Genomic DNA, 27,196 nt, shown 5'->3' with positions numbered 1-27,196 from the left:
AAAAGCACCACAAATACATTTGTATGTCAGCATTTAAGTCTGATGATTTGCTTCACTGCATCGAACCATTCATCAACCATCAAACCACACAGATTGATCCTGTTGGAGCTGCAAGCTCGCCATCACATGTTGACAGTAAACAACGATGCGGACGTCATGTACCAAAACCTGAACACGAACAGCACCCGTAATTTTGCTGCTACTGTGACTCAAGCACGCATTCATTTCTGACTGCAAGCTCAGAGGATGCATCAAAAGAACGCTGGGAACTTGTGGCAGCCATGATGCATGCGCGTAAGCATTCAGAGTATAAAGTATAACCCAGCCCTAAAGGCGCATGTTAAGAGTTGCATTCAAAGACAGAAAGCTTAAAACCGGAGAGGAGGTGAGAAAGGTGCCAAGAAAATAACGACGGAGTCCGAGAAGCAGAATTTACAAGAATGCGGTCGAGAGGGGGAACACCGGTGAAGAGACGTTTACATACACGCAAATACAGAAGGAAGGCACTGAAGGTACATATAGGGGGCAAGAGACAGCAAATATTTTTAAATTAATCTACTACCTGTCTTTGACAGGTGCAATATGTATTGTAGCTAGTTATTAATAAAACAATAATTTTCACTCAAAATATAGAATAGATTTCGAATGTTTATCACTGCCAGTGTAAATGCTTACTGAAATGTTTAGTAAAGCTAACAGAAGTAAATGCCTTATAAAGGAGTGCAGTACGAGGGTTTGATTTTTGAAAGAATACAACAAATGGTCACATGGTTCTTGGCGCTGGATATGGAATAATTTATTTTTTGACCAGTTTTCAACGCCATACATTTTACCTCTTCTTAAAGGACGCTATATATTTTTTTTCCAATAATGATTATCAAATTTGGTTCACCACGAACCATACATTCTTCTGAATGAGTCTGCAAATTGTCCAGTATATCTTGGTTTTCATTTAAATAAAAATCAATAAACAGAGTACTAAAGGTTGACTCGCACAGCTAAATCATTAACAATGGATGTGTTATTTGTATCGTATACGCACATGATGCAAGGAGTCTGAAGTGAGTAATGCTGCCAACTGATGTCGTACTGAACACCGAAGTCCGCTCTACGGTCTGTCTCGCCCTTTAGATATTTTCTGGTGTTCCTACAGTTCTCAGTGGTCCAACAAACGTGTTCTTCACACTATCACTGAATCGTAATTCATCAAACCACTTTCAGATTAGTGTTAAAAGAAGGAATTCATCATCACAGAGGCACGTTAAATTCAATCCAATACAATCTGTGCACAGCTGCTATAAATTTGAATTCTTTGGCGTAACACACAATGAGACACCAACCAGTTTACATGACCACTAAAAATTAAACTTTCCATCAAACAATACCATGGCACTGTATATAACAATACCATGAGCAACACCACTTCCGTCGACTTAATCAGGTCTCCCAATTTGATGCTTATCCGATGCCTCGAGTGGACAACCTCCTTGAGAGGCTCGGACAGGCTGAATATTTGACCACACTTGACATGACCAAGGGGTACTGGTAGGTTCCTTTAACGGACTCCGCAAGTGTTAAAACCGCGTTCAGCACCCCTAGTGGGCACTGGCAGTATCGTGTCCTTTCATTCGGGTTACATGGGACTCCTGTAACTTTCCAGCGTCTGGTGGACAAACTGCTCCACCCCCATAACACGTATAGTGCTGCCTACCTTGATGACGTCGTCATCTATTCCAGCACCTGGAAGGAACACCTACAGCACGTCCGAGCGGTATTACGGACGTTGGGTGAAGCCAGTCTTTGAATCAATCCAAAAAAATGTTTTTTTCGATTGAAAGAAGCCAAATATTTGGGTTACCTGGTAGGTTGTGGTACTGTGAAGCCGCAGTGCTCTAAAATAGATGCCATTTTGAAATGGCCCCATCCACGAACCAAGCAGCAGGTCCAAGCATTTCTCGGTTTAGCCGGGTACTACCGCCGGTTTGTACCACGCTTTTCGGAGAGAGCTGTGCCCTTGAGTGATTTAACAAAGAAGAGGGCGCCCAACATTGTGGTATGGACCGATACAACGGAAGCTGCATCCAGTGACTTGAAAAGGGCCCTGACGTTGGCACCTGTTTTGAAAGCACCTGACTTGTCGCTTCCTTTTATCCTCCAGATGGATGCTTTGGACACAGGCCTAGGAGCAGTGCTGAGCCAAAGCATTGATGGTGCTGAACACCCCATCATGTTCCTGAGCCAGAAACTGCTGGATCTGGAGACCAGGTATACGGCGGTGGAAAGAGAGACTCTTGCTATTAAGTGGGTGATTACACAATTGAGGTACTACCTCCTGGGTCGGGAGTTTATACTTGTCACGGACCATGCACCATTACAGTGGATGGCCCTGCATAAGGAGTCCAACCCTCGAGTCACTAGGTGGTTCCTTGATCTGCAACCTTATAAGTTCTCGCTCGTTCATTGGAAGGGTTCTCTTCACGCCAACATTGATGCTCTCTCCCGCATTCATGACCTCTCAGTGCTGGACGCCCGACCCGACAGGTCTGGGCTGAGGGGGGGGGGGGGCCCTGTCACACACGCGTGTTTAGAAGACAACTAAAGGGCTTGAGTACATGTAATTCCAGGCTGTACCAGGGGGTGGCGAAGTGCACTAACTCTCCCTCTCGATATTTTACGGACCAATTCAGGGAAATCCCACCTGGCTCTGGGGCAGCCAACAACGTGACTTCCGGTTCCAGTCCTGATGACATCACTTCCTCCACTGGCCTTTAAAGCCACCTTCTTGCTTCCAGTTAATCAGTTCTGTTTTGGACTCAGTTGTGTGAACATGTCTATTATTTTGACACAGTTTTGCAGCCGGGAAAAATTATACGGATGGCAGCCCAAAACCTTTTCCATGTCTTATAGTCATTTTTGTGAAAATACAGTCATGTGAAAAAGTTTGGGCACCCCTCTTAATTCTTTGGATTTTTGTTGATCATTGGCTGAGCTTTCAAAGTAGAAACTTCCTCTTAATATATGACATGCCTTATGGAAACAGTAGTATTTCAGTAGTGACATTAAGTTTATTGGATTAACAGAAAATATGCAATATAACAAAATTAGACAGGTGCATAAATTTGGGCACCCCAATAGAGATATTACATCAATACTTAGTTGAGCCTCTTTTTGCTAATATAACAGCCTCTAGACGCTGTCCTCCTATAGCCTTTGATGAGTGTCTGGATTCAGGATGGAGGTATTTTTTGACCATTCATCTATACAAAATCTCTCCAGTTCAGTTAAATTTGATGGCTGATGAGCATAGACAGCCTGCTTCAAATCATCCCATAGATTTTCGATGATATTCAAGTCAAGGGACTGTGACGGACATTCCAGAACATTGTACTTCTCCCTCTGCATGAATGTCTTTGTAGATGTCATACTGTGTTTTGAGTCGTTGTCTTATTGGAATATCCAATCCCTGCGTAACTTCAACTTTGTGATTGATGCTTGAACATTATCCTGAAGAATTTGCTGATATTGGGTTGAATTCATCCAACACTCGACTTTAACAAGGGCCCCAGTCCCTGAACTAGCCACACAGCCCCAAAGCATGGTGGAACCTCCACCAAATTTGACAGTAGGTAGCAGGTGTTTTTCTTGGAATGTGGTGTTCTTCTTCCGCCATGCAAAGCGCTTTTTCTTATGACCAAATAACTCAATTCTTATCTCATCAGTCCAAAAGCACTTTGTTCCAAAATTAATCTGGGTTGTCTAAATGAGCATGTGCATACAACAAGCGACTCTGTTTGTGGCTTGAGTGCAGAAAGGGCTTCTGTCTCATCACCCTGCCATACAGATGTTCTTTGTGCAAATTGCACTGAATTGTAGAACGATGTACAGATACACCATCTGCAGCAAGATGTTCTTGCAGGTCTTTGGAGGTGATCTGTGGGTTGTCTGTCACCATTCTCACAATCCTATGCATATGCCGCTCCTGTATTTTTCTTGGCCTGCCAGACCTGCTGGGTTTAACAGCAACTGTGCCCGTGGCCTTCCATTTCCTGATTCCATTCCTTACAGTTGAAACTGACAGTTGAAACCTATGAGATAGCTTTTTGTAGCCTTCCCCTGAACCATGAGACTCAACAATCTTTGTTTTCAGATCTTTTGAGAGTTGATTTGAGGATCCCATGCTGTCACTCTTCAGAGGAGAGTCAAAGGGAAGCACAACTTGCAACTGACCATCTTAAATACCTTTATATCTCATGATTGGACACACCTGTCTATGAAGTTCAAGGCTTAATGAGCTCATCCAACCAGTGACAGGCATTCAAATCAGCAAAATGACAAGGGGACCCACATTTGTGCACAGCCAGTTTTTCACATTTGATTTAATTTCATACAACTAAATACTGCTTCACTAAAAGTCTTTATTCAGAAAACACCGCAGTACTCCGATGTTCCTAGGAAATGAAAGACATACCACTGTTATCTTTTTTGTTGAAAGTAGAGTCAATTATTATGCAGGCTGAAAGAGGTTCCCAAACTTTTTTCATATGACTGTATATGAGGTCTGTCTATTAAATAACGCGACTGTGTTTCTATCTCTTAAACAAAGCAGTGACAATTGATTGTGAGCACAAGCCATGAAGGTTTAAATCTGTGCAAACCTACACGACAAACAACAACACTCTCTGCGGTTTAGCTGATTGTCAGCCACTGTTTAAAGCAGTTGTGTTTTCCCTTGTGTGCCGGAATCATGCTAAGTTTAAAAGTTGACCAACGTATCAATTTGAAATTTTTTGTAAAATTGAACAAAACACCAACGGAATCTTTTCAAATGCTTACTGCAGCTTACAGGTAAGACTGCATGCCTCATGCACGTGTGTTTTTCCTAAGTTGAAATTGGTGCTTAAAGGAACATGTTTTGAGTCAATGGATGCAGTACAGAAGAAAACATCAGAGGTCTTAAAACAGCTGACAGAAACTGATCAGCTCCACACCTTCGACCACTGAAAACCAAGACTGTATCGGTGCGTAATTGTGAATGCGGAGTATATTGAAGGGGACAAGCATTAGAATTGTTATATAAATAAAAGTGAGTTACTGTGTCAATCTCTTTATTTAATAGACAGACTTTGTATATTTTAATATATTAATCTATGAGTGCCCTAGCTTCATGGCACTCATTGCCTCTCGGAGGACCAGACACCATTTGGAATCTACATGTAATGTTGTTTGCATCAGTTCAAAAAAAAAAAATCAGTGGGAGCATAGGTGGCATCATGTCAGCATTCAAAAAAGTTTAGGATCTTGGAATTTAAGATTAAGGGTACTCAACCCGTAATTATTTTATTATTGTTGCATGATACTCGCATAATGCAAGGACAGCTCTAATTATAAGAACTAGCTAGTCTGGTTAGCTAATAACTTAGTTGTCCCTGCATCTTAACCAATCACTAAACAAAAATCTAAAATTAAATTCTCAGGCACCATTATGGCAAAACGTATCCAATAATATGGTGTAATCATTTTGACTTTACTTTAAACATTATTTACAAATATACGCAAAGAGAGCAAACATGCATAATAATTTCACTGGAATTATTAAATATGAAAATATACAGGGGCGGCGCAGTGGGTAGCGCTGCTGCCTCGCAGTTGGGAGATCTGGGGACCTGGGTTCGATTCCCGGGTCCTCCCTGCGTGGAGTTTGCATGTTCTCCCCGTGTCTGCGTGGTTTCCTCCGGGCGCTCCGGTTTCCTCCCACAATCCAAAGACATGCAGGTTAGGTGGATTGGCAATTCTAAATTGGCCCTAGTGTGTGCTTGGTGTGTGGGTGTGTTTGTGTGTGTCCTGCGGTGGGTTGGCACCCTGCCCAGGATTGTTTCCTGCCGTGTGCCCTGTGTTGGCTGGGATTGGCTCCAGCAGACCCCCGTGACCCTGTGTTCGGATTCAGCGGGTTGGAAAATGGATGGATGGATGGATGGATGAAAATATACAGAAAATAAAATTGAAAGACAGAGTGGTAATTCTAATTACGTAAACTTTCCATTTATTGAGTTTCATATGCCTTATAGTCCTGTGATGGATATCCGTCTGTGCCAGAGGGCTTCTTTAGCTCAAATCTCCTAATCAGTAAACTTGGCTCCAAAGTAATTTTTCCATTTTCCTAATTAAAGAGACCTTAAAAGTTTTCATTTAAGACCAGTGTTGAAAATCCCCTCACCTATGCTGCTAAACTTTTATTTGGAAAATGCTTTATGTTTTTTTTCCTACTACATCAAACTGTGCTAATTACACTTGGGTCCTTTTATTTATTTATTTTTTTTTTTTTAGGTACACCTGCCTAATACTGGGCATGAGCCCCCCATTACCTCCAGAGCAGCTTACATTCTCTGAGCCTTGGATTCAAGAAGACAAAGCATTCCTTAGGGATATGGATGTCGGCTGACCTGACAGCATCATATACTGTAGTTACGCATTCCCACCACAAACCTCCCATTCCACCTGATCCTGAAGGAGTTGTAATAAAATTAAAGTCACCATCATGTTCATGGCACTAGCTTGAGTTTGAAGATGTGTGGTCCAGGACATGGCGCAGTAGCCTTTGAGAAGGGCAGGCCACAGTTTGTGAGACTCAAGAACTGCGTGAGCATTACTGGAGCATCACGAGGACGAATCCCATCTCCTTCTCTTTTCACTCTTAACACTAGAAATGTAACAGCAGGCCATGTCATGTGCAGAAATTTTCAAATGATTCTGCACTTATAGGGTGTATTGATAAGGGGGATGAGTCAGGGGGAGAACTTTAAGAATCATCCGCAACTTAACATCAGCAAAACCAAGGAACTGCTTATTGAATTTCGCCACACCAAACAACCTCAACGTCCAGTCACAATTCAGGGAGTGGATGTAGAGGTGTTGGGGGTACGCATTAATGACAGCTAGGACTGGTCTCAGAACACAGAGGAACTATATAAGAAAGGGCAGAGCAGTGATCATACTGGTGATCATATGACCACTGCAGCCTCATGTTCCTATTTTTAGCTGAATCTTGACATGGTCTTCTGCTGCTGTAGCCCATCTGTTTTAGGCTCTTTGTGTCATGCATTTAGAAGATGCCTTTTGGCTCAACTTTGTTAGCTGAGTGTGTGTCTAATAGGGAGTGCGCTACAGGTGTCCTTGAACTTAGAAAGATCCCAAGGAGACGAAAGTGGATTAAAATATGGGAAATATGAAACACAAAAATAATACAAGAAATACAGAACACGCTAAATACAAAATACAATGAGACTTTGATTGAAACAATCAAAACAATGGTAGTGTAAGAGTTAGTAAGGAAGTGAAAGACCAGTAGGTTTACTGTGACACGTTTCTATCAGAGGGGTGATTCCCAGCCTTTGTGGTGTCACAGCCCAGTTTTTGTCAAGCCAGGATGTCCATGACCCACCTCAGGGGACATCCCTCTGTGAAGTTAGCGAGATCAAAGGATCAAAGTGTGACCCAACTCCCCCCTCAGTAAAATTAGTGTGGCCAAATGCATGGGAGGTGAATCAAACGGGGTGTGGAATATCCCCTTCTGTGAGTCTAGCAAGACCAAACCCTATTTAGCAGGACTGAACAGGGGATTCCTTGAGAATTCAGCATGACTATAGGAGGGAGGTGGAATGTCCCCTGTGTGAATTCAGCACAACCAAACATGGGGATGGTGTTCCACCTTCCTTAATTGAGCACAACCAAATGGGGGCGTCTCACTCCATGTATTTAGTGCAATCCTCAATGTGTGGAGGGAAGGGCTTTCCACTGGCTGGCACTGTGAAGCAAGCTTTCTCATCGGAGAAGTGAAGAGGCAGAGTTTCGTCTTTGGATGGCCACTGCCTACAGGTTGGGAAACGATGGACTAAAGTATTTACCCTTGACAACAATAGTAGATACACTCTCGCTGCTCAGTCACAGTATCTTCTCTGCCTTCTATCTGGAGTCTTATTCTCATTCTGCAGTTGCACCTTTATCCTTCTCTACTCTTAACTCAAAGTTCAATGGACTTACGCCCAGATGGGTTTTTACTGGTCAAAAACCACTTCCAGGTATCTCAAGTTAAATGGCTTGTTTATCAGAAGGGCCTTAAGTGCCAGAGATGATCTACTTGCAGGTATCTCCAGAGATATCCTTTAGCATAGTGAGCCGCCTGTGGAAATCCAGATACCGTCATCCTACAGCTCCCTCCTGCTACTAATATTTAATGGGCTAGACACCTCACCCACCTTTCACCTGTCCATAATAATGCACCACAGACCACCTATAACATAACGGGTCTACATGCTGTCATACACTTTATTGGCTCCAATATTCATCACTCCCAGTGTCCTTCCATTAGATGTTCTTCTCTGTAGTCGCTAATTCAGGGGATCATCCGTAAACAAGCATCTAGCAGCCCCTTGTGGCAGTGACCCAACTATACTGACACAGTCCCACAAGTAGTTTTCATCAGTGGATTTTTTGCTGGGCATTTTAGAGCCCAATGCCCATCCCAAATAACCTCAAATGCCTGCCATCCTAGACTCCTCATAAACATGATATTCTTACGGTATTAAAAGTTCATATATAATTAACAGATTCTGGTACAGTTGTTATTTGTGTTGTCTTCTCATTTGCAATTGTTATTGTAATTGTTACTATTTCCACATGAACAACTGTAAACTGTACCCTTTCGCCCTCCCCTGTATAAAACAAAAAAAAAAAATTATATACATCTTATATATAAACATCTACACGTGGAAGTCAGTCAGACAAACAGTCTAGGAGCCCAGCTTTTGTGATGTGTGTGTTTACAATTCACAGGTTTGTCATCAAGAATGAAATGGAAATTGGTTTGGGAGTTTTTGTGACCTATGGCTGAAAACCGCAGATGACGCTGTAGTTGCAATACTTAAATGGACTGCAAATCCCAGCATCCTCAGGCAGCTTCAGTAGTAGCATCAAGGGCTGGTGCATAAAACAAGACGAGGGTGCTAGATTTACAAGTGAGCCATAACAAGCCAGGAGGATCACAATCAGTGATGTATTTTCGTTTCAATGCTTTACTGCACAACTGGATTAAAATTGCACCCATTAGATCACCATTATTCCTGCTTTTATGATCTTATACCGTGCCCGCTTACTTGTGTGAATTCATCTGGCTTGGAGAAGGTCTTTGCCTGGGAGTCTCACAACTACAAATCTTCACGGACATTGGCATCACAGAAGGACAAAACTATACATAACATTCAGAAGGCTGTTCATGGGGGATTTCAATTCATAACTACACCACCACCATCTGCATCTGTCAAGCTGAACTGTGGTGTGAGCGTTTATCATGTTGTGCTAAGTGTTTTGTTGGATTTTGTTGGTATCTGTAACAATCATTTTGTCGTTTACTACCATAAATATGCACACAAATTAATATGTCAAATTTTATAAACAGTTACAGTTCACTAAAGAACTGCTGAACTACACAGTTTGTGTGGGGGACACCACGCATCTTTGTCTTGGCAGCCAGTCTTACTCACTTAACTCGATTGTGCAATAATCGTTTTATGCTATGTTTCTTGCAACTTTTTGCATCTTATTTAATGCAATAAACTTACAATATACAGTAATCATGGGCCTAAAACATATTCATGAATTTCTGCATTAGGCCCAAAACCCCATGGATATCTTAATACATACTTCGCCTGCCTCCTCCTCACTCACGTCCGTCCGAAGCCGAATGCGCAGTCGCCTTCTGCGCACGTCCGAAGCCAAATGCACAGTCGCCTTCTGCGCAGCTGCCCGAAAAACCTTACGAGACCGACATCCAACCCCAACATCGCGGCAGGCGGCGGATTTACGGCCGCAAAAATTCAAAGAGAAAGGCGACTTCGATTAAAGCTCTAGATGCCTGAAAGGCAATTTCGACTACAACTCGAGGCCTAATTACACATTCTGATTCAATTACGCATTCATTCAATACACCTACAGTAGATCAGGTTTGTGGTGCTTATACTTATTACTATTCCATATTGTACTGGAACATTCATCATTCAATATTATACTATAGGCCTGGAAAATTCATCAATTAACAGTACAAGCCAGTACAGTAATGAGTAAAGCGGAATACAATCATTACAAAACAACTTCTTCGTTACTTATCATTTGTTCTTCATACACTGCTGACACAAACTCGTGCCCGTTTCATTTTACGTTGTCGGAATGGCTCTTTGTCTAGTATATATATATATATACACGGCATTCGTAGTCTGTGTCACAATCTGATTGTATAGGTGGTTACCTACCAGGCGCAGTGGTAGCGCTGCTGCCTCGCAGTAAGGAGACCCGGGTTCGCTTCCCGGGTCCACCCTGCGTGGAGTTTGCATGTTCTCCCCGTGTCTGCGTGGGTTTCCTCCGGGCGCTCCGGTTTCCTCCCGCAGTCCAAAGACATGCAGGTTAGGTGGATTGGTGATTCTAAATTGGCCCTAGTGTGTGTTTGTGTGTGTCCTGCGGTGGGTTGGCACCCTGCCCGGGATTGGTTCCCTGCCTTGTGCCCTGTGTTGGCTGGGATTGGCTCCAGCAGACCCCCGTGACCCTGTGTTCGGATTCAGCGGGTTGGAAAATGGATGGATGGATATACACACACACACACACACACACACACACACACACACACACAGTGGAATCTCAGTTCACGACCATAATTCGTTCCAAAACTCTGGTCGTAACCCGATTTGGTCGTGAACAATTACAACAACAATTGCAAATTAGAAGACAACACAAATAAACGGTTTTGTTTAACAACTGTACCAGAATCTGTTAATCATATATGAACTTTTAATACCGTAAGAATATAATGTTTATGATATCATGTTTATGTCCTCACAGGTGGCGCAGTGGTAGTGCTGCTGCTTTGTGGAAAATTGTGGGTTCACTTCCCAGTTCCTCCCTGTGTGGATAGCGCTTTGAGTACTGAGAAAAACGCTATATAAATGTAAAATGAATTATTTACTATTATAGGATTGTATGTAAATACAATTAATCCGTTCCAGACCGTACAAACTGTATGTAAATGTATATATTTTTTAAGTTTGTAAGCACAAATATAGTTAATTATGCCATAGAATGCACAGCATAATAGTAAACTAAATGTAAAAACATTGAAGAACACTGAGAAAACAAACAACTGAGAAAACTAACACTGCAATAGTTTGCGCTATAGCGCTACGAACCGCTCACTAAAAACACTTTTATTAATGAGTTTTTAGCACAGGGGAAAAAATTAACATTTGAAAAATCCGTAATTTAATAACTCCCCAAGAAAAGTAACACTACAACAATGCACGCTACGAACCGATCCCTGTGTGTGCGTGTGTGTGTCTCTCTCTCTCTCTCTTGCTCGCTCGCTCGCTCGCTGCACAGGAAATGCACAGGGAGAGACTGAACATGTACAAACCGAAAGGGAAACTGGCTTGTTCGTATACCGAGTGTATGGTCGTGAACCGAGGCAAAAGTTTGGTGAACTTTTTGGTCGTAAATCGATTTGTACGTGTACCGAGACGTTTGTGAACCGAGGTTCCACTGTACAGTATATATATATATATATTATATATATATATAAAATCCTAAGCCTAAAAGTGCAACGATTGTATGTGACATGTTTATGTCATTTTTTTTCTCACGCTTTAAATCTGGCTTATTTTAAAACCTACATATACAGTGCATCCGGAAAGTATTCACAGCGCATCACTTTTTCCACATTTTGTTATGTTACAGCCTTATTCCAAAATGGATTAAATTCATTTTTTTCCTCAGAATTCTACACACAACACCCCATAATGACAACGTGAAAAAAGTTTACTTGAGATTTTTGCAAATTTATTAAAAATAAAAAAATTGAGAAAGCACATGTACATAAGTATCCACAGCCTTTGCCATGAAGCTCAAAATTAGGCTCAGGTGCATCCTGTTTCCCCTGATCATCCTTGAGATGTTTCTGCAGCTTAATTGGAGTCCACCTGTGGTAAATTCATGATTTGGAAAGGCACACACCTGTCTATATAAGGTCCCACAGTTGACAGTTCATCTCAGAGCACAAACCAAGCATGAGGTCAAAAGAATTGTCTGTAGACCTCCGAGACAGGATTGTCTCGAGGCACAAATCTGGGGAAGGTTACAGAAAAATTTCTGCTGCTTTGAAGGTCCCAATGAGCACAGTGGCCTCCATCATCCATAAGTGGAAGAAGTTCGAAACCACCAGGACTCTTCCTAGAGCTGGCCAGCCATCTAAACTGAGCGATCGGGGGAGAAGGGCCTTAGTCAGGCAGGTGACCAAGAACCCGATGGTCACTCTGTCAGAGCTCCAGAGGTCCTCTGTGGAGAGAGGAGAACCTTCCAGAAGGACAACCATCTCTGCAGCAATCCACCAATCAGGCCTGTATGGTAGAGTGGCCAGACGGAAGCCACTCCTTAGTAAAAGGCACATGGCAGCCCGCCTGGAGTTTGCCAAAAGGCACCTGAAGGACTCTCAGACCATGAGAAAGAAAATTCTCTGGTCTGATGAGACAAAGATTGAACTCTTTAGTGTGAATGCCAGGCGTCACGTTTGGAGGAAACCAGGCACCGCTTATCACCAGGCCAATACCATCCCTACAGTGAAGCATGGTGGTGGCAGCATCATGCTGTGGGGATGTTTTTCAGCGGCAGGAACTGGGAGACTAGTCAGAATAAAGGGAAAGATGACTACAGCAATGTACAGAGACATCCTGGATGAAAACCTGCTCCAGATCGCTCTTTACCTCAGACTGGGGCGACGGTTCATCTTTCAGCAGGACAACGACCCTAAGCACACAGCCAAGATATCAAAGGAGTGGCTTCAGGACAACTCTGTGAATGTCCTTGAGTGGCCCAGCCAGAGCCCAGACTTGAATCCGATTGAACATCTCTGGAGAGATCTTAAAATGGCTGTGCACCGACGCTTTCCATCCAACCTGATGGAGCTTGAGAGGTGCTGCAAAGAGGAATGGGCGAAACTGGCCAAGGATAGGTGTGCCAAGCTTGTGGCATCATATTCAACAAGACTTGAGGCTGGAATTGCTGCCAAAGGTGCATCGACAAAGTATTGAGCAAAGGCTGTGAATACTTATGTACATGGGATTTCTCAGTTTTTTTTATTTTTAATAAATTTGCAAAAACCTCAAGTAAACTTTTTTCACGTTGTCATTATGGGGTGTTGTGTGTAGAATTCTGAGGAAAAAAATGAATTTAATCCATTTTGGAATAAGGCTGTAACATAACAAAATGTGGAAAAAGTGATGCGCTGTGAATACTTTCCAGATGCACTGTATATGTTTGGTACCATTCTTTTCAGAATTTATCGAACTTTAATGTGATGTTGCTAGATTTTCAGGTTCTTATTCAGTTTTTAAATTAAACACTAAAAAATATAAAGAACTCACATCCTGCGAGACAAGACTTTGTGCCAAGAAATTTAACCACGCCTGGGGCCAGTAATAAAAGACAAAGAGTAGGACAGCTGCTGTATAGGCTTTTAAATGTTTGAAGCGGCACACGAGATTCAGATCACACAGCACGGCGGCAGCAGCAGCAAGTCAGCAGCTGATCGAGCAAAGAGGAGGCAAAAAAAAAAAAAAAACCTGTATTTGTTTCCCATTGTATCACTGTTTAAGAGGGGGTTTCAGAGGAGCGACTGCCTCTCTTTGGGGTGCATTCAGCCTCCCTCTTCAGAATACGAATGGCAGAGACATGAACTGGCTGGTGCATAGTGCAGGCCGGAGGGTTTGGCGAGTGAAGCGAGTAGGGGGCGAAACCCATAATAATATATAACACATTATATACTGTATACCCACACACATATATACACTACTGCTCAAATGTTTTAGAACACCCCAGTTTTTTCAGTTTTTATGGAAATGCACACAGCTTAATGTCTAGTTCTGATATGGCCTGTAGGTATGTTTTGGGTCATTGTCTTGCTGTAGGATGAACCCCTGACCTACAAGATGTAGACCAGGAGGTATTGCATTGTGCTGGAAAATGCTGTGGTAACCCTTGTGGTTCAGAATGACAGTCACTCTATGCAAGTCACCGACTCTTCCTCCAGCAAAAGAACCCCAGACCATCACACTTCCTCCTCCATGTTTGACAGTTGGTGTCACATACACTGAGGAAACATCTTTTCACCAGCTCGACGGGGTACAATCAGATTTCAAATTTGGATTCATCAGCCTATAAGACTTTCTTCCAATCTGCAGTAGACCACAGCTGGTATTTGAAGACCCTATTTTGTCCTTTAAAGCAGTGGTCCCCAACCTTTTTGACAGCAAGGACCACTTTATTAGATGCAAATTTTTCCAAGGACCGGTTGGGGGGAGTGGGAGGAGGGGGCAGTTTTATACACAATTTACATAACATTTCTATTATTATTAAGTTATTAAGCAGTTCGCATACATTTGCAACCTGAGATTTTTCTTCTTTTTTTGCATATAACAAAGACATATGCTTTACATTTGCCAATCCAACAGATTGCACATCACAAACATTAACACTGTTATCGTTTTTTTCGTGTCTCCCGTTTCTATAGGAGGGTAACAATGAGTTAAATTCCAATGGATGTTTTTCAAATGTTGACAAGCAATAAGCAAAAGGTATCACTGAAAACCACAGAAAACAAAAACAGTAAAAAAAAAAAAAAAACAGTACGAGGAAAGTTCGAAGAAAGAATTTTTTTTACAATGTTTCTGTTTGGGGATCGTTGTGCAAACATGCACATCTGAGCTGCGACCACAGATCTAACTGCTCTGTGGATGATTCATTCAGGCATTTCAAGGTCACTTCGTTGTAATGAAAGCATCTCCTGAATGTACTTCGTAGTAACGCAATTTCTATAGACTCGTGTCATATGGGGAAACTGTCGGGACCGTAACAATACTTTGTTGCAATACTCTCTCACCTCAGTCTCTCTCCTCTCTCTGCGCCGCTGCAAAGCAACACCCGCCAAGCGTTCTGAAAAGTCTGAGTGAGTCTCTGTTGCCGACAGTTCTCTTGCGGTCCGGCTGTCAGACGGCTGCGGACCGGTAGTGGGCCACGGACCGGGGGTTGGGGACCCCTGCTTTAAAGAATGGCTTTCTTACTGCCAGTCACCCTGTCAAACCGGTAGCACAAAGTCTCCTCTTCACAGTAAAATGGACACTTGTCTTTGTTTGACATGCACTGTTAAGCTGTTGTGTTGTGAGGCTCCTGTGACTGCGCAAGCTGGTGACCCTCAGAAACCTGTCTTCTGATTGGCTTGTGACTTTGGGTCTGACACATCTCTTCTATGAAGTGTGAAGTACGAATAATCCAAGCTTTAAAAAAAAACATTTAACTGATGGGGAGAGTAGAACCAATCAATAAAGCAGTTTCGTAAACTTGAAGAGCAATAAGTTGCTCATTCTTATTGCTATGTTTCGACTAAGAGTCTGGACTCACTTTTTGACCTCTGACTCAGAAAATGCAAAGAAAACACATCCCAAACTCAGAATTCCTACACACAAACTCAAGCCTGGCCTCTCAAGTCCAAGTTTGCTGGACTTCATATTATGACATCAATCCAAAATGGCAGCGTACACCGCAGACAGGTATAGTCACACTTCACAGGTTGTCATTTTTTTTATGACAAGAATTTACTTTAAATAAATGACCTGAACCCATAATTCTGAATATTGAGTAGGTAAATGTTAATATTAACAGAACGAACAGTAACGGACTAACCGATGTTTGCTTGATACGTGCTACTGTATATTATGCTCAACGGTTACTTTGTGCAGTTATTTAAATTGCAGCTTCCAAGCAGAAATAGTACTGTTTATCATTGCAAAGGGCCTACAAATCTTTTTAGACCTGCCAAACATACCATTTGCACCTTTCTTGCTCTTCAGTTTCTCCTCCAATCTGGGCTACTAGTTAGCGTTTGTTGCAGGACCACCAACCAAACACCTGCTTTCTTGGGGACGCCTATGTTTACTTTCCCACTTGGGTTAGCGCGAATGTGTAGAGGACACAAATGATGCAATCGCGACTTCCAAGTTTCCAGCTCCACCATATGACAAATTCAGCAATAGTAAGACAGCTTATTTTACAGATAATAAGAGTCGATTTTTAATCAAAAATATATGCAATTTATAGAAACAGCCTGTATAAATACAATTATGTTGGGTGACAAGTTGAAAAACATACAATGGTATCTACAGAAATCTGACATATCTGACTGAAGTTTGAATTTCTCAATTGAATTTAATCAATGCTAAGATGTTAACTTAATATATTTACTTAATTGCAATTGCTAAAGGTTTTAAATAAATATGAAATTTAACTTATATTGCAGTCACACTATGGCAAGGAGGCAACTTTGCATGCTACTAGCAGTCCTTTCCGCTAATGTTATTCTTTTTGACTGTCGAAGCTAAAAATAAGGATCATCAATGCTGTATTATAAAACGTACAAACACACACACACACACACACACACACACACACTAGCCGGAACAGAAGAAATACCTTAATTTACAATCATCCTTGTTTACAATATTAAAGAAAATCTTTCACATAGACACACTTATAGAAAAACAAAATGAACTATCTGCATTGGTGTTCCAGTGCATTTCCTGGACTGAAAATGTTTTAGATGAAGGATGAAACATCAGAGTACTATACTAAGGAGTACGTGCTTCTCTCAAGTGTCCTTGACGTTGCTCAGATAAGAAAGGTCGTGGGCTTTTCCAATCAATAGAAGAGCAGCTGAAGCAGCATACTGGGATTTTTTTGGACACACACACACACACACACACACACACTGACAACTCTATCCATCTGGGCTCTTCTGTGTATTCCTCCATTAATCTAACAGGAGGTGGAGATTCTCTGGCATGACCCACTTTATCAATCAAGTCTCATCTTCTTCACGTTTCAGTCCTTAACTCTAACAGGCATTTTTTCATTAGTGAGTATACAGGCCCTCTTTCTGTCGCTACTAGCGTTAATATCTCATATGGTAAAATTAGGTGCCTGTCTCAGACGGTGACAATTTACGGGTTCAACTCCACTAGTGACCTTGAGCTAAAACACTAAACCCGACAGAACTCATACTGAAGGAATACAGAAAACTGTATTGTGTAATGGTGATCGATATGGATTAAATTGTCAGCTCGATAAATAACGCATGATGTAAAGTAATGAGATTATACCTACTTAACCAGCACTTCAGTAATTTATACTGCTCTACCGGATCATTCCATGTGGTTTCTTTCATTTCTCTTCATACAATTGTGATTTAGAAGTCACCTTGTATAAAACCTTCTGGTCAATATGTAAAAGTACATACAGTACACCTCAGCCATCTTAGCACCTCGTTCTGTTTGTCAGATTTCCAGAGAGTCCTCATTTCATCCTCATGAGGCGGATGTTTATTTCAGATTCTAAAAACCCTAAATTTGAAGGGGGTACTTTCAGCTTTATTTTGTTAACAAAACTTCATTTGCCACCCAATAGTTTATATAGAATCATGCTGGGTTTAACATATTTATTTCTTCGAGAACTAAAAACTGAACTAGGTTTCACACATACCAGTCTTTTCCAAGATTTAAAACGATTCTAAAGAGCACGATTCCAACAGTGCCACATGATGGACTGCTGCCCTGTCAAGGGTGGGTTGCTCACTTCGGTCCCCCACACTAGCCTGAAATTAAGCAGCACTACAGTATACTGCTGTACCGGTTAAGGCTTTGGACTTCAAAACCCTGAGGTTGTGGGTCCAAATCCCACTTCTGGTACCATGTGACTTTGAGCAAGTCACATCACCTGCCTGTGCTCTAATTGGAAAAACGAAAGAAATGTAACCAATTGTATCTCAGGTGTTGTAAGTCGCCTTGGATAAAGACATCAGCCAAATAAGGAAATGTCAAAAATGAATGGCTGTATGCCGCCTTCAGTCAAGTTTATGCTTTAAGGGTTATGTTTATTTTGTCTTATATTTACCCCTTTTTCTTTATTTCACACTACTGAAATAGTTTAATGACTTAAAACTATGGCCATTATCAAAGCTGTTACTTAAAATTATGACTCATTCAGTTGAATTCTGAATTGCTATAAAACCCCAGGAGGACTAGGAATACAAAACCGAAGTGAATCATGGCACACGGTGGATACAAAACACCATTTAGAATCACTTTAATGGAAAATCAAATGTAATTAAGCAGTATTTGTAGGACTGAATATAATCAAAATACTCAAGGCATAAACTGAAATGCATCTAATCGGCTAAAATAACTCTACCCAGCACTTAAGACTTAGCATTTGTACTGTATATGTTCATTTATATATGAATTGTAATAAGCTGTGGATAAAGCTGTATTCTGGTAAGTAAATTTAGGCAAATGAGACAAAAATGGATAGCTAGGAAAGTGTATACAAATTGGAGAAAAACATTAGGGGGAGTCAGTTGAATTCAAATGGGAACATAATGCTTCGTGCACTAGGGGGCCACACGGCCAATAACCATACACAATGTATTATTATTACTATTATTATTGTAACATCCTCTACTACCTGCGCTACCTCTCTATGATAGTTTAAAATCTAAGTACAGTAATCCCTCGCTACTTCGCGGTTCACTTTTCGCGGATTCACGACTTCGCGGATTTTATATGTAAGCATATCTAAATATATAACGCGGATTTTTCGCTGCTTCGCGGGTTTCTGCAGACAATGGGTCTTTTTACTTGCTTCCTCAGTTGGTTTGCCTAGTTGATGTCATACAAGAGATGCTACCCAATCAGAGCATGCAGTTCCTGTGTGCTGCTGATTGGCTCAGCGACGGAGTGTTGCATTAACCAGGAAGTCTCATCTCACTCATTCAGCATTAACGTGCTACTGCTGCAGGGGCCGTGTCCAGGCACCAACAGAAGATGCAAATGATTGCAGAAAAGGTAAATGTTTTGGATATGTTGAAGGAAGGGAACAGCTACACCGCTGCAGGACACCGATTCTTTTTATTTAAAAAGGAGGAAAAGCATATAAGATCTACGGCCGCAGTGTCCTTTAACCAGGGTGCAAAACGAGTTGCAAGTGGACGTGATAAGGCAGTAGTCTGGATGGAATCTGCTTTAGGAATCTTTGCAACCACGTCGACGACGTCATGACCGCCTACAAGCTGCTACGTGTACTTCGCTATACAGTAAGTGTAAACTTATCTACCGATTTCATATTGCTTAGCAGTTGTCCCTGTTATTAATAGAGTAAATGGTGGGTTGTAAACAATACAGGGAGGGTTTAAAAACGTCCAAATACACGTTAAACAATTAAATATGGTGTCCCTACTTCGCGGAAATTCAGTTATCGCGGTCAGCCTTGGAACCTATCTCCCGCAATAAGTGAGGGATTACTGTAATCAACGGAGACTTCCGCGTTAGCACTGGCAGTGCACTATCTACTGGAAGTCATTTTGTGATGCATGTAGTATTAAAATGCACTAAATTTGTCATTCTTACAGACGGCGCATCACAAACGTTTGCAAATACAATGTGCGTTACTACAAATGCTAGTGATGTGCCATCTGCTGGAATGATAAATGCAATGTACAGGTCTCTGTTATATGCCATTTAGTATGGGAACGTATGTAAAAGCAGTGTTAACATTTGTAATGTGCCATCTGTTAGAATGACAGAGATAGCAAATGGACAGACAGACAGACACACATGTCCTTTTATTAAGGTGGACTGCAGTGGTTTTCAAACATTTTGTCTTAGAGGCCCAGTTTTTTCTACTTTGGGTCAATGGATGACCCAAGGCAATATTTTCCCTTTACAAACATTCAGAATACAGTGATACGGTACACAAGTGAAATGGAGGGGGTCTAATGGGCATGTAACAAACAGAATATGATATTAAAGAGGGTGCCCCCCCCCCAGGACTAATGAGCAGGGTAACTGAACAGAATATATTATTTTCCCCATGGTGCAACAAGTGTAGTAATATCAAAGGGGGGGCCTCCCCCTTTGGTGTGAACTAGCCCCGAAGATAAACATATAGAACAGGGGGATGGAATGTGGGAGCTTAAAGGCCGTGGAAACTGCTTTTTATTTTCTTTTATTTTTACTTGAGCAGGTGACCCAAAGACGACGACTCATGACCCAGAAACACTTTGGAATGTTCAAGGAAGAAGAAGACTCCCAAGGCTCTGCATGTTAAGAGGAGATACCAAACTAGTAATGTACGAGTTATGGTGTGTGTTCTGTGATGGGCCGGCACCTTATTCAGGGTTTATTCCAGCCTTGGACGTGATGCTGCGGAGATATGGAAAGGACAGCACCTGAGATATAAAACTAATGTACCGACTCTCTGTGGTCAGAAACGATTCCTTGGCATTTGTTGAATGGGGCTGGGTGTATCCCAATGTCCTGAATAAATCTTTCACCACAGCCTGGCCATTCTGTCCCTCTAATCAGCCCCTGTCCCTTGTTGACTAACTCTCTGTCTCTCATCTCTTCACCACCTAATAGCTGATGTATGGTAAGTGTACTGGTGCAAGAATGGCTGCCGTCACAACATCCAGGTGGATGCTACACAATGATGGTGACTGAAGTGGTTTCTCCAATGTCTATGTAAAGCACTTTGAGTAGTTAGAAAATATATGTATAAAATGCCATATAACCCTGAACTGGATCTAGCAGATTTGAAAACTGCATAGTGGGATGTACAGAGTATATGTGGAAACTTATACCAACCTCACATTGTCCATTGTGTTTTGCATTTTACTTAACACTGTCTGCAACTTTTTTCCTTTTCCTTCTTGTTTCTCCTGTTTCAAAGGCTCTTTAAAGTTAAATAGCGATACTAAACTAGTTATGTGAGAGTTATCAGGAGTGAGTGTTTTGTTATTACAGTGATCCCTCGCTATATCGCGCTTCGCCTTTCGCGGCTTCACTCCATCGCGGATTTTATATGTAAGCATATTTAAATATATATCGCGGATTTTTCGCTGCTTCGCGGGTTTCTGCGGACAATGGCTCTTTTAATTTCTGGCACATGCTTCCTCAGTTGGTTTGCCCAGTTGATTTCATACAAGGGACGCTATTGGCAGATGGCTGAGAAGCTACCCAACTTACTTTCTCTCTCTCTCTCTCTCTTGCGCTGACGTAGGGGGGTGTGAGCAGGGGGGCTGTGTGCAGCTGCTTCCTGAAGGACATGCTGCACAGTGCTTCGCATACTTAAAAGCTCAAAGGGCACGTATTGATTTTTGACTTTGTTTTTCTGTGGCTCTCTCTCTGTCTCTTCCTGCTCCTGACAGAGGGGGTGTGAGCTGCCGCCTTCAACAGCTTTGTACCGGCGGTACTTCGCATACTTAAAAGCCAAAAAGCCCTACTGATGTTTTTTTTGACTGCTTGCTTTGCACTCCTTTGAAGAGGAAGATATGTTTGCATTCTTTTAATTGTGAGACAGAACTGTCATCTCTGTCTTGTCATGGAGCACAGTTTAAACTTTTGAAAAAGAGACAAATGTTTGTTTGCAGTGTTTGAATAACGTTCCTGTCTCTCTACAACCTCCTGTGTTTCTGCGCAAATCTGTGACCCAAGCATGACAATATAAAAATAACCATATAAACATATGGTTTCTACTTCGCGGATTTTCCTATTTCGCGGGTGGCTCTGGAACGCAACCCCCGCGATGGAGGAGGGATTACTGTACTCTGTCGCCTGTGCCAGGGTTCAATCTTCCCTTGGACCTGATTGCTCCTGGCATAGTCTAATATTTGGGGAAACTTATTACAATATATACTTTTAACCAGATATTTTCATGCTCGGGGTCATAGAAAAACATCACTGATGCGGTACTGCCTTCTGCCGTACATTCCAAATCTTTAGTTCACGAGACCATCTTGTTTTTATACCATCTTTCCATAGCAAGTACGTACTCACTATAGAAGAGCCTCAGCTGGAGTATGTGTGCAGTTTCGGTCTCCATATTACAAAAAAGACATAGCAGCACTTGAGAAAGTCCAGAGAAGAGTCAATAGGCCGAGTCCAGGATTGAGAGGTATGAGCTATAAGGAGATTAACAGGGGCCATAGATAGACATTTAAAGAACTTTAGATAAACTTTATTAATCCTATGGGGAACTTCAGATGCATACAGCAGCAGAAACATAATAAAACAAGGATCCAGACTCACAGGATAAATAATTCAGCCAATCAATCGATAAATAAATGTATCTTGTGCAGATATTTCAAAATGAATGATAGGAAGCGCTGAACTGAATGTTAGCAGTAGACAGAAAAGATCCCCAGAAGCACTTCTTGGCACACCATGGTGAAATAAGCCTGTAATTAAAAGTGCTCCAAGACAGCACCTCCTAGAGGAGATTTTTCATGATGGCATCCAATTTTGCCACCATCTTCTTTTCCACAACAGATTTCAGTGCGTCCAGGGTTCACCCTGAGATGTAGTGGGCTTTCCTGATCAGTTTCTTCAGCCATTGTGCATCTTTTGAGCTCATCTCGTAGAACAACCACCTGACTATTATGGACTGACAGAACATTTCCAGCAGCTTGCTGTACACTTCAAAAGACCAGAGTCTCCTTAGAAAACACAGTCTGCTCTGACCCTTCAAGCATAGCACCTCTGTTTTATCAGACACATTTTTCAGCGAGAAATGTGGCTTTTTACAGAAGCTCTTTAAATAAACACACATCTATTATATAAAAAAAAAAATCCTGTGACAAGATGAGACTCTTGTGGAAGATTTTTCAAGTCCCGCAAGTTGTGACCTTGGCCGTGACATTTTTTTCCAAGTCACGCCTTCCTCTCAACCATTTTCAACCACGCACACGGCCCTCTCACCTCTCATTTGTGTGAATGCTTTTGATAGGCACAGTTCTTGCTCTCTCAGCTACTATAAAATTTTAATGTTTGCACTTTAACTTCCCAATTACATAATATGTATTACTATATGTCCAAATCTTATTGAAGAAATTCATCATGAAGGGTTATCAACAGAAAAAAAATGAGTACACAGGCAATCCTAGCACCGAGAAACGAAGAAGTCAAACGAATTAACGCCAAAAATGTCAATCAGTTACACGGCAGATTGGTTAAATGCGTATCAATAGACTATGCTGAAACAGTTGGTGGTGAGAAAGATGAAAACATCAACTTAACAACATCCCGAAGAATATCTACAACTGTTAACACCGTCCGGTCTTCCAAGGCACGAATTACTGTAGAAAGAAGGATGTATCCAAGAAAGGTAATGTAGTACATCTCCCACGGATAACATTAGACAACAAAGGAGATCTTGATATGCCATTCGTATTAAAATGTTAACCGTTTCCCATTAGAATACATATTGCAAAGACAATTGACAAATCTCAGAGCCAAACATTTGAAAAAGTCATTTTATTTAATAGAGAGAAAGAAACTAAATTCAATCACGGGCAGTTATACATTGCATTGTCACGATGAAAGTCCAAACACAAAATCAAAATTCAATGCAATATTGAGGAAAATCCATCCATCCATCCATTCTCCAACCTGCTGAATCCAAACACAGGGTCACGGGGGGTCTGCTGGAGCCAATCCCAGCCAACACAGGGCACAAGGCAGGGAACCAATCCTGGGCGGGGTGCCAACCCACCGCAGATTGACGAAAATTTAAATTCAAAAAATTGTTTTAAGTTTTACAGTAAAAGTGTAAAAAAAATCTTTAAATTGTACAACCACATCCCCACAACAGCAACCCCGAGCAACAGAACCGCAAAAAGAGGCAAGCGCATAGCACAGGCATGGGGGTTGGCCAGCAAAGCAAGCATAGTGTATATATGTGTGTGTGTGTGTGTATATATATTATTGCATAGATTAATGTCAAATAATGCAAAGAGTATGTGACACGTGTTTCACCCTCATTTGGGCTCATCAGGTGTACACACTCTACTGCTCCCCTCTCAAGGAATCGAACCTCGGACATCAGCGTCAGAGACGAAGCCCCTTTACACTGCACCACGGCATGTGCTTCGTTTATTCGACAGCCTGTAGGTTCGGAGTAATTACATTCATTGCATTCGTCGTCCGAGTCTCAACGACCTGAATTGTGTGGGGGGTTACCTACAAGGTAATGCTTGTACCTGGTAGGTAACCACCCACACAATTCAGGTCGTCGAGACTCGGACGATGATTGCAATGAATGTAATTTATATATATATATATATATATATATATATATATATATATATATATATATACACACACACACACACACACACACACACACACGTACATACATACACACACACACAAACAATATGATCTCACCACACGACTTTTGTTTTTAAAGTTATGAAAGGGACTAGTACAGGAGATCCCAATTGTTACTTTAAAGTACACAGACAAGGTTAGAAACTTTTTAAAGGCAGGTTTTGCACAAAATGTTGGAAAGTTATCCACGTGAATAGGATAGATGAGCTTGTTGGGCTGAATGGCCTGTTGTTGACACAATTTTTCTAAATGTTCAAATAGTAGAAGGGCGATATACCATGTTGGTGATTATGGATGCAATGAGAAGTGAAGCAAAATGATACATTTTATTGGCTAACTGAACAGATTACTATATGGAACCTTTTGAAGCAGCTCAGGCCCCTTCTTCAGGTAAGTTGTAGTACCATTCCAAGTAGGTAGCCATACTTTTTGCTGTCTTGTATATCCATCCATTTTCCAACCCGCTGAATCCGAACACAGGGTCACGGGGGTTTGCTGGAGCCAATCCCAGCCAACACAGGGCACAAGGCAGGAACCAATCCCGGGCAGGGTGCCAACCCACCGCAGGTCTTGTATATCTAATGTTCTAAAATAGAAGGGTGTCGTACCATGTTAGCCTTTATGGATACAATGTGAAGTCAAGCAAAATGACCCCTTTTATTAGCTAACTGAACCGATTACAATATGCAAGTTTCCAAGGCAGCTCAGGCCCCTTCTTCAGGCAGGTTGTAGAAGAAGGGGCCTCAGTTGCCTTACTGTAATTGGTTCAGTTAGCCAATAAAAGGTGTCCTATTGCTTAACTTCTCATTAATGTTCTAAAAAAATATTGAGAGCTGCTCAACACACATTTGACATCTGAAATGCCAGATTACATGGCTTGTTACATTCAGGCATGGAAGTCAGAAGAAAAAAATAACAATATGCAGCCCGACACCTTAAAGGAAAAAGCCATTGCCACTCGGTCCCACTTCTTGCCAACTTTAATTTTGTTTTGCACGCGAGTGTACCCTACAGTGGACTGGCGCCCAATCAATATGTTTTTACCGACTCGTGCTCAGTGCTACTCCCAAAACCCCGAACGGAATTCGGCAGTTTGAGACATTCGAATACCCAACCCTATTTCAAAGTGCTGTATAAATAAAAAGCACAATTGTTATTTTCATATTACTACAATGAGAGCACTGCCATGTGATGTAACTAGCTCTGGGTCTCCCCCCAGTGCATCAGGGGATGTAGTTTCGTGACTTACAATCCAATGAATCAGCCAGCCATCAGTGGGTGACGCGGTCTTTTAACAGGCGCTGCTCCTTCGCTTACGCTCAAGGGTGGGAAGAAAGTTCTTTAGGTCGGCTTGCGAGGACGCGCAAAGGTAGGGGCGATTGGCAAACGGGAACACGCAGGGTATCTGCTGCTCGGTCCATTGATTCTTCAGAGTTCAAAAGAAGTGCAACTACGCGCTGCCTGCGCTTCTTGCCATGCGGCCGTCCTTAAAACAGTAAGTGTTTAATTGGGGGTGACGTTTGCACCTGTCCGGCAGGCGCGCAATCGCGGGACCGATCACCGCAACAGCCGGGAGGAGAGAGGAGTGCTCGCTTGTGTGTGTGTGTGTGTGTGTGAGAGAGAGAGAGAGAGTGTATTGGGGGGGTTGATGCGCACAATAACAGCAGCACAATGCGTGCGCGCCTCGTTTGCATATGAATACAAACATCTCGCCGCCTGGGAGACACGACCAAGCGGTCAAACTCCGTTCGGGACGTGCGCGCGGCGCTTCACTTACCGGCTTTGCACGGATCCTTGTAGTTCACCTCCGCGGCGCTGTCCGGCTCCAGCAAGTACTCAAAAGTGTTGGAAGCGTACTCATAATCCACTGCGTCGCTCCCACGGGACAGCACCACCAGCGACATCTCGAGCAGTGTCAGCGTCCAGAAAGTCTTGCGGGCGACTCGAGCGCAGCGCATGGCTGGACTGAGGAGTCGCGCTGCACTGCACCGCGCAGCTCGAGCGCTTCAGCTCGTCCGGGAAGCAGAGAGGTAGAAGAAGCAGGAGGAGGTGGTTCCAAATCCCGAGCGTCACGCTCTGCTAGTGCACGGAGATGAAACCGCGAGGGACGCTACTTTTCCGAGCTGTTCTCTCTCTCCACCGCTTTGATTAATGAGCTCAACAGTGGTGAGTCTGCAGCAGAGCAAGCAGCCCGCTCACTCGCTCGCTCACTGTGCCTGTGTGACTCTCGCATTCCCACTTTCTCTCGCTTACTCTCTCTCTCTCTCTGGGGGCGTTCCTAACGCTTGCCAATCAATCGCAGCTGCAGCCAACCCCTGGTCGGCACTGTGCAGGTAACAGCGATCCGGACTAGAACAGGAAACTGTCGCCTTAAGCGACATCGTGCGCAGCCGCCGTGATTTAATAAAAGGTAAGGCGTATAAAGAAAAGTGCACGGCAGTAGGCAGAAGCAGGGATTGAATACGATACTCGTTATATTTTTACTTTGTTTAGCAAAATTAATTTTATGAATTCGTAAAAACAGAATTCGTTTTCCAACGGGACTTTGAAGTGCAAAACTTATACAAAGGGGAAAAGATGCATAGTCAAGTATGGTTTATCATACGTATTGTATTGGTTATTTCATATATACATTACTTTAAGATGCAAACTAAAACATGCCACACAACTCTACTCAGAACATGCAGCAAAAACTGATGAATTCTTTGAAATACTTACTGTACATGCAGCTAAATACTTTTTGTGTAACAACTAAAACCATTTTGTTAAACGATGCAGCCACTCATACACACTCAAACATAATGGTGCTCAAATACTGTAGTACTTTACTGGGTTGTGTGGCTTGGTAATGAACCATTTCTAAAGAAAGAGAACTATTTGTTATGCCAACAACTTCA

At 42.2% G+C, this 27,196-nt stretch overlaps 1 protein-coding gene across 3 annotated transcripts in view; it reads right to left on the bottom strand.

Annotated features, from left to right (window-relative positions):
• LOC114647313 (tolloid-like protein 2) overlaps positions 1-26,528 on the bottom strand; it is a 339,436-nt gene extending 312,908 nt beyond the window's left edge. For all 3 annotated transcript variants that reach the window (XM_051923412.1, XM_028796002.2, XM_051923413.1), the window contains exon 1: positions 26,077-26,528. In XM_051923412.1, the coding sequence (XP_051779372.1) occupies positions 26,077-26,257 (181 nt within the window). In that variant the 5' untranslated portion in view covers positions 26,258-26,528. The remainder of the gene's footprint in view (positions 1-26,076) is intronic.
• Between the last annotated feature and the right edge of the window lie 668 nt (positions 26,529-27,196).

Source organism: Erpetoichthys calabaricus, chromosome 2, assembly GCF_900747795.2.
Source record: "Erpetoichthys calabaricus chromosome 2, fErpCal1.3, whole genome shotgun sequence".
Classification (NCBI taxonomy): Eukaryota; Metazoa; Chordata; class Cladistia; order Polypteriformes; family Polypteridae; genus Erpetoichthys; species Erpetoichthys calabaricus.
Note: the sequence above shows the minus strand (reverse complement) of the source record. Positions and strands in the feature narration are given on the sequence as shown.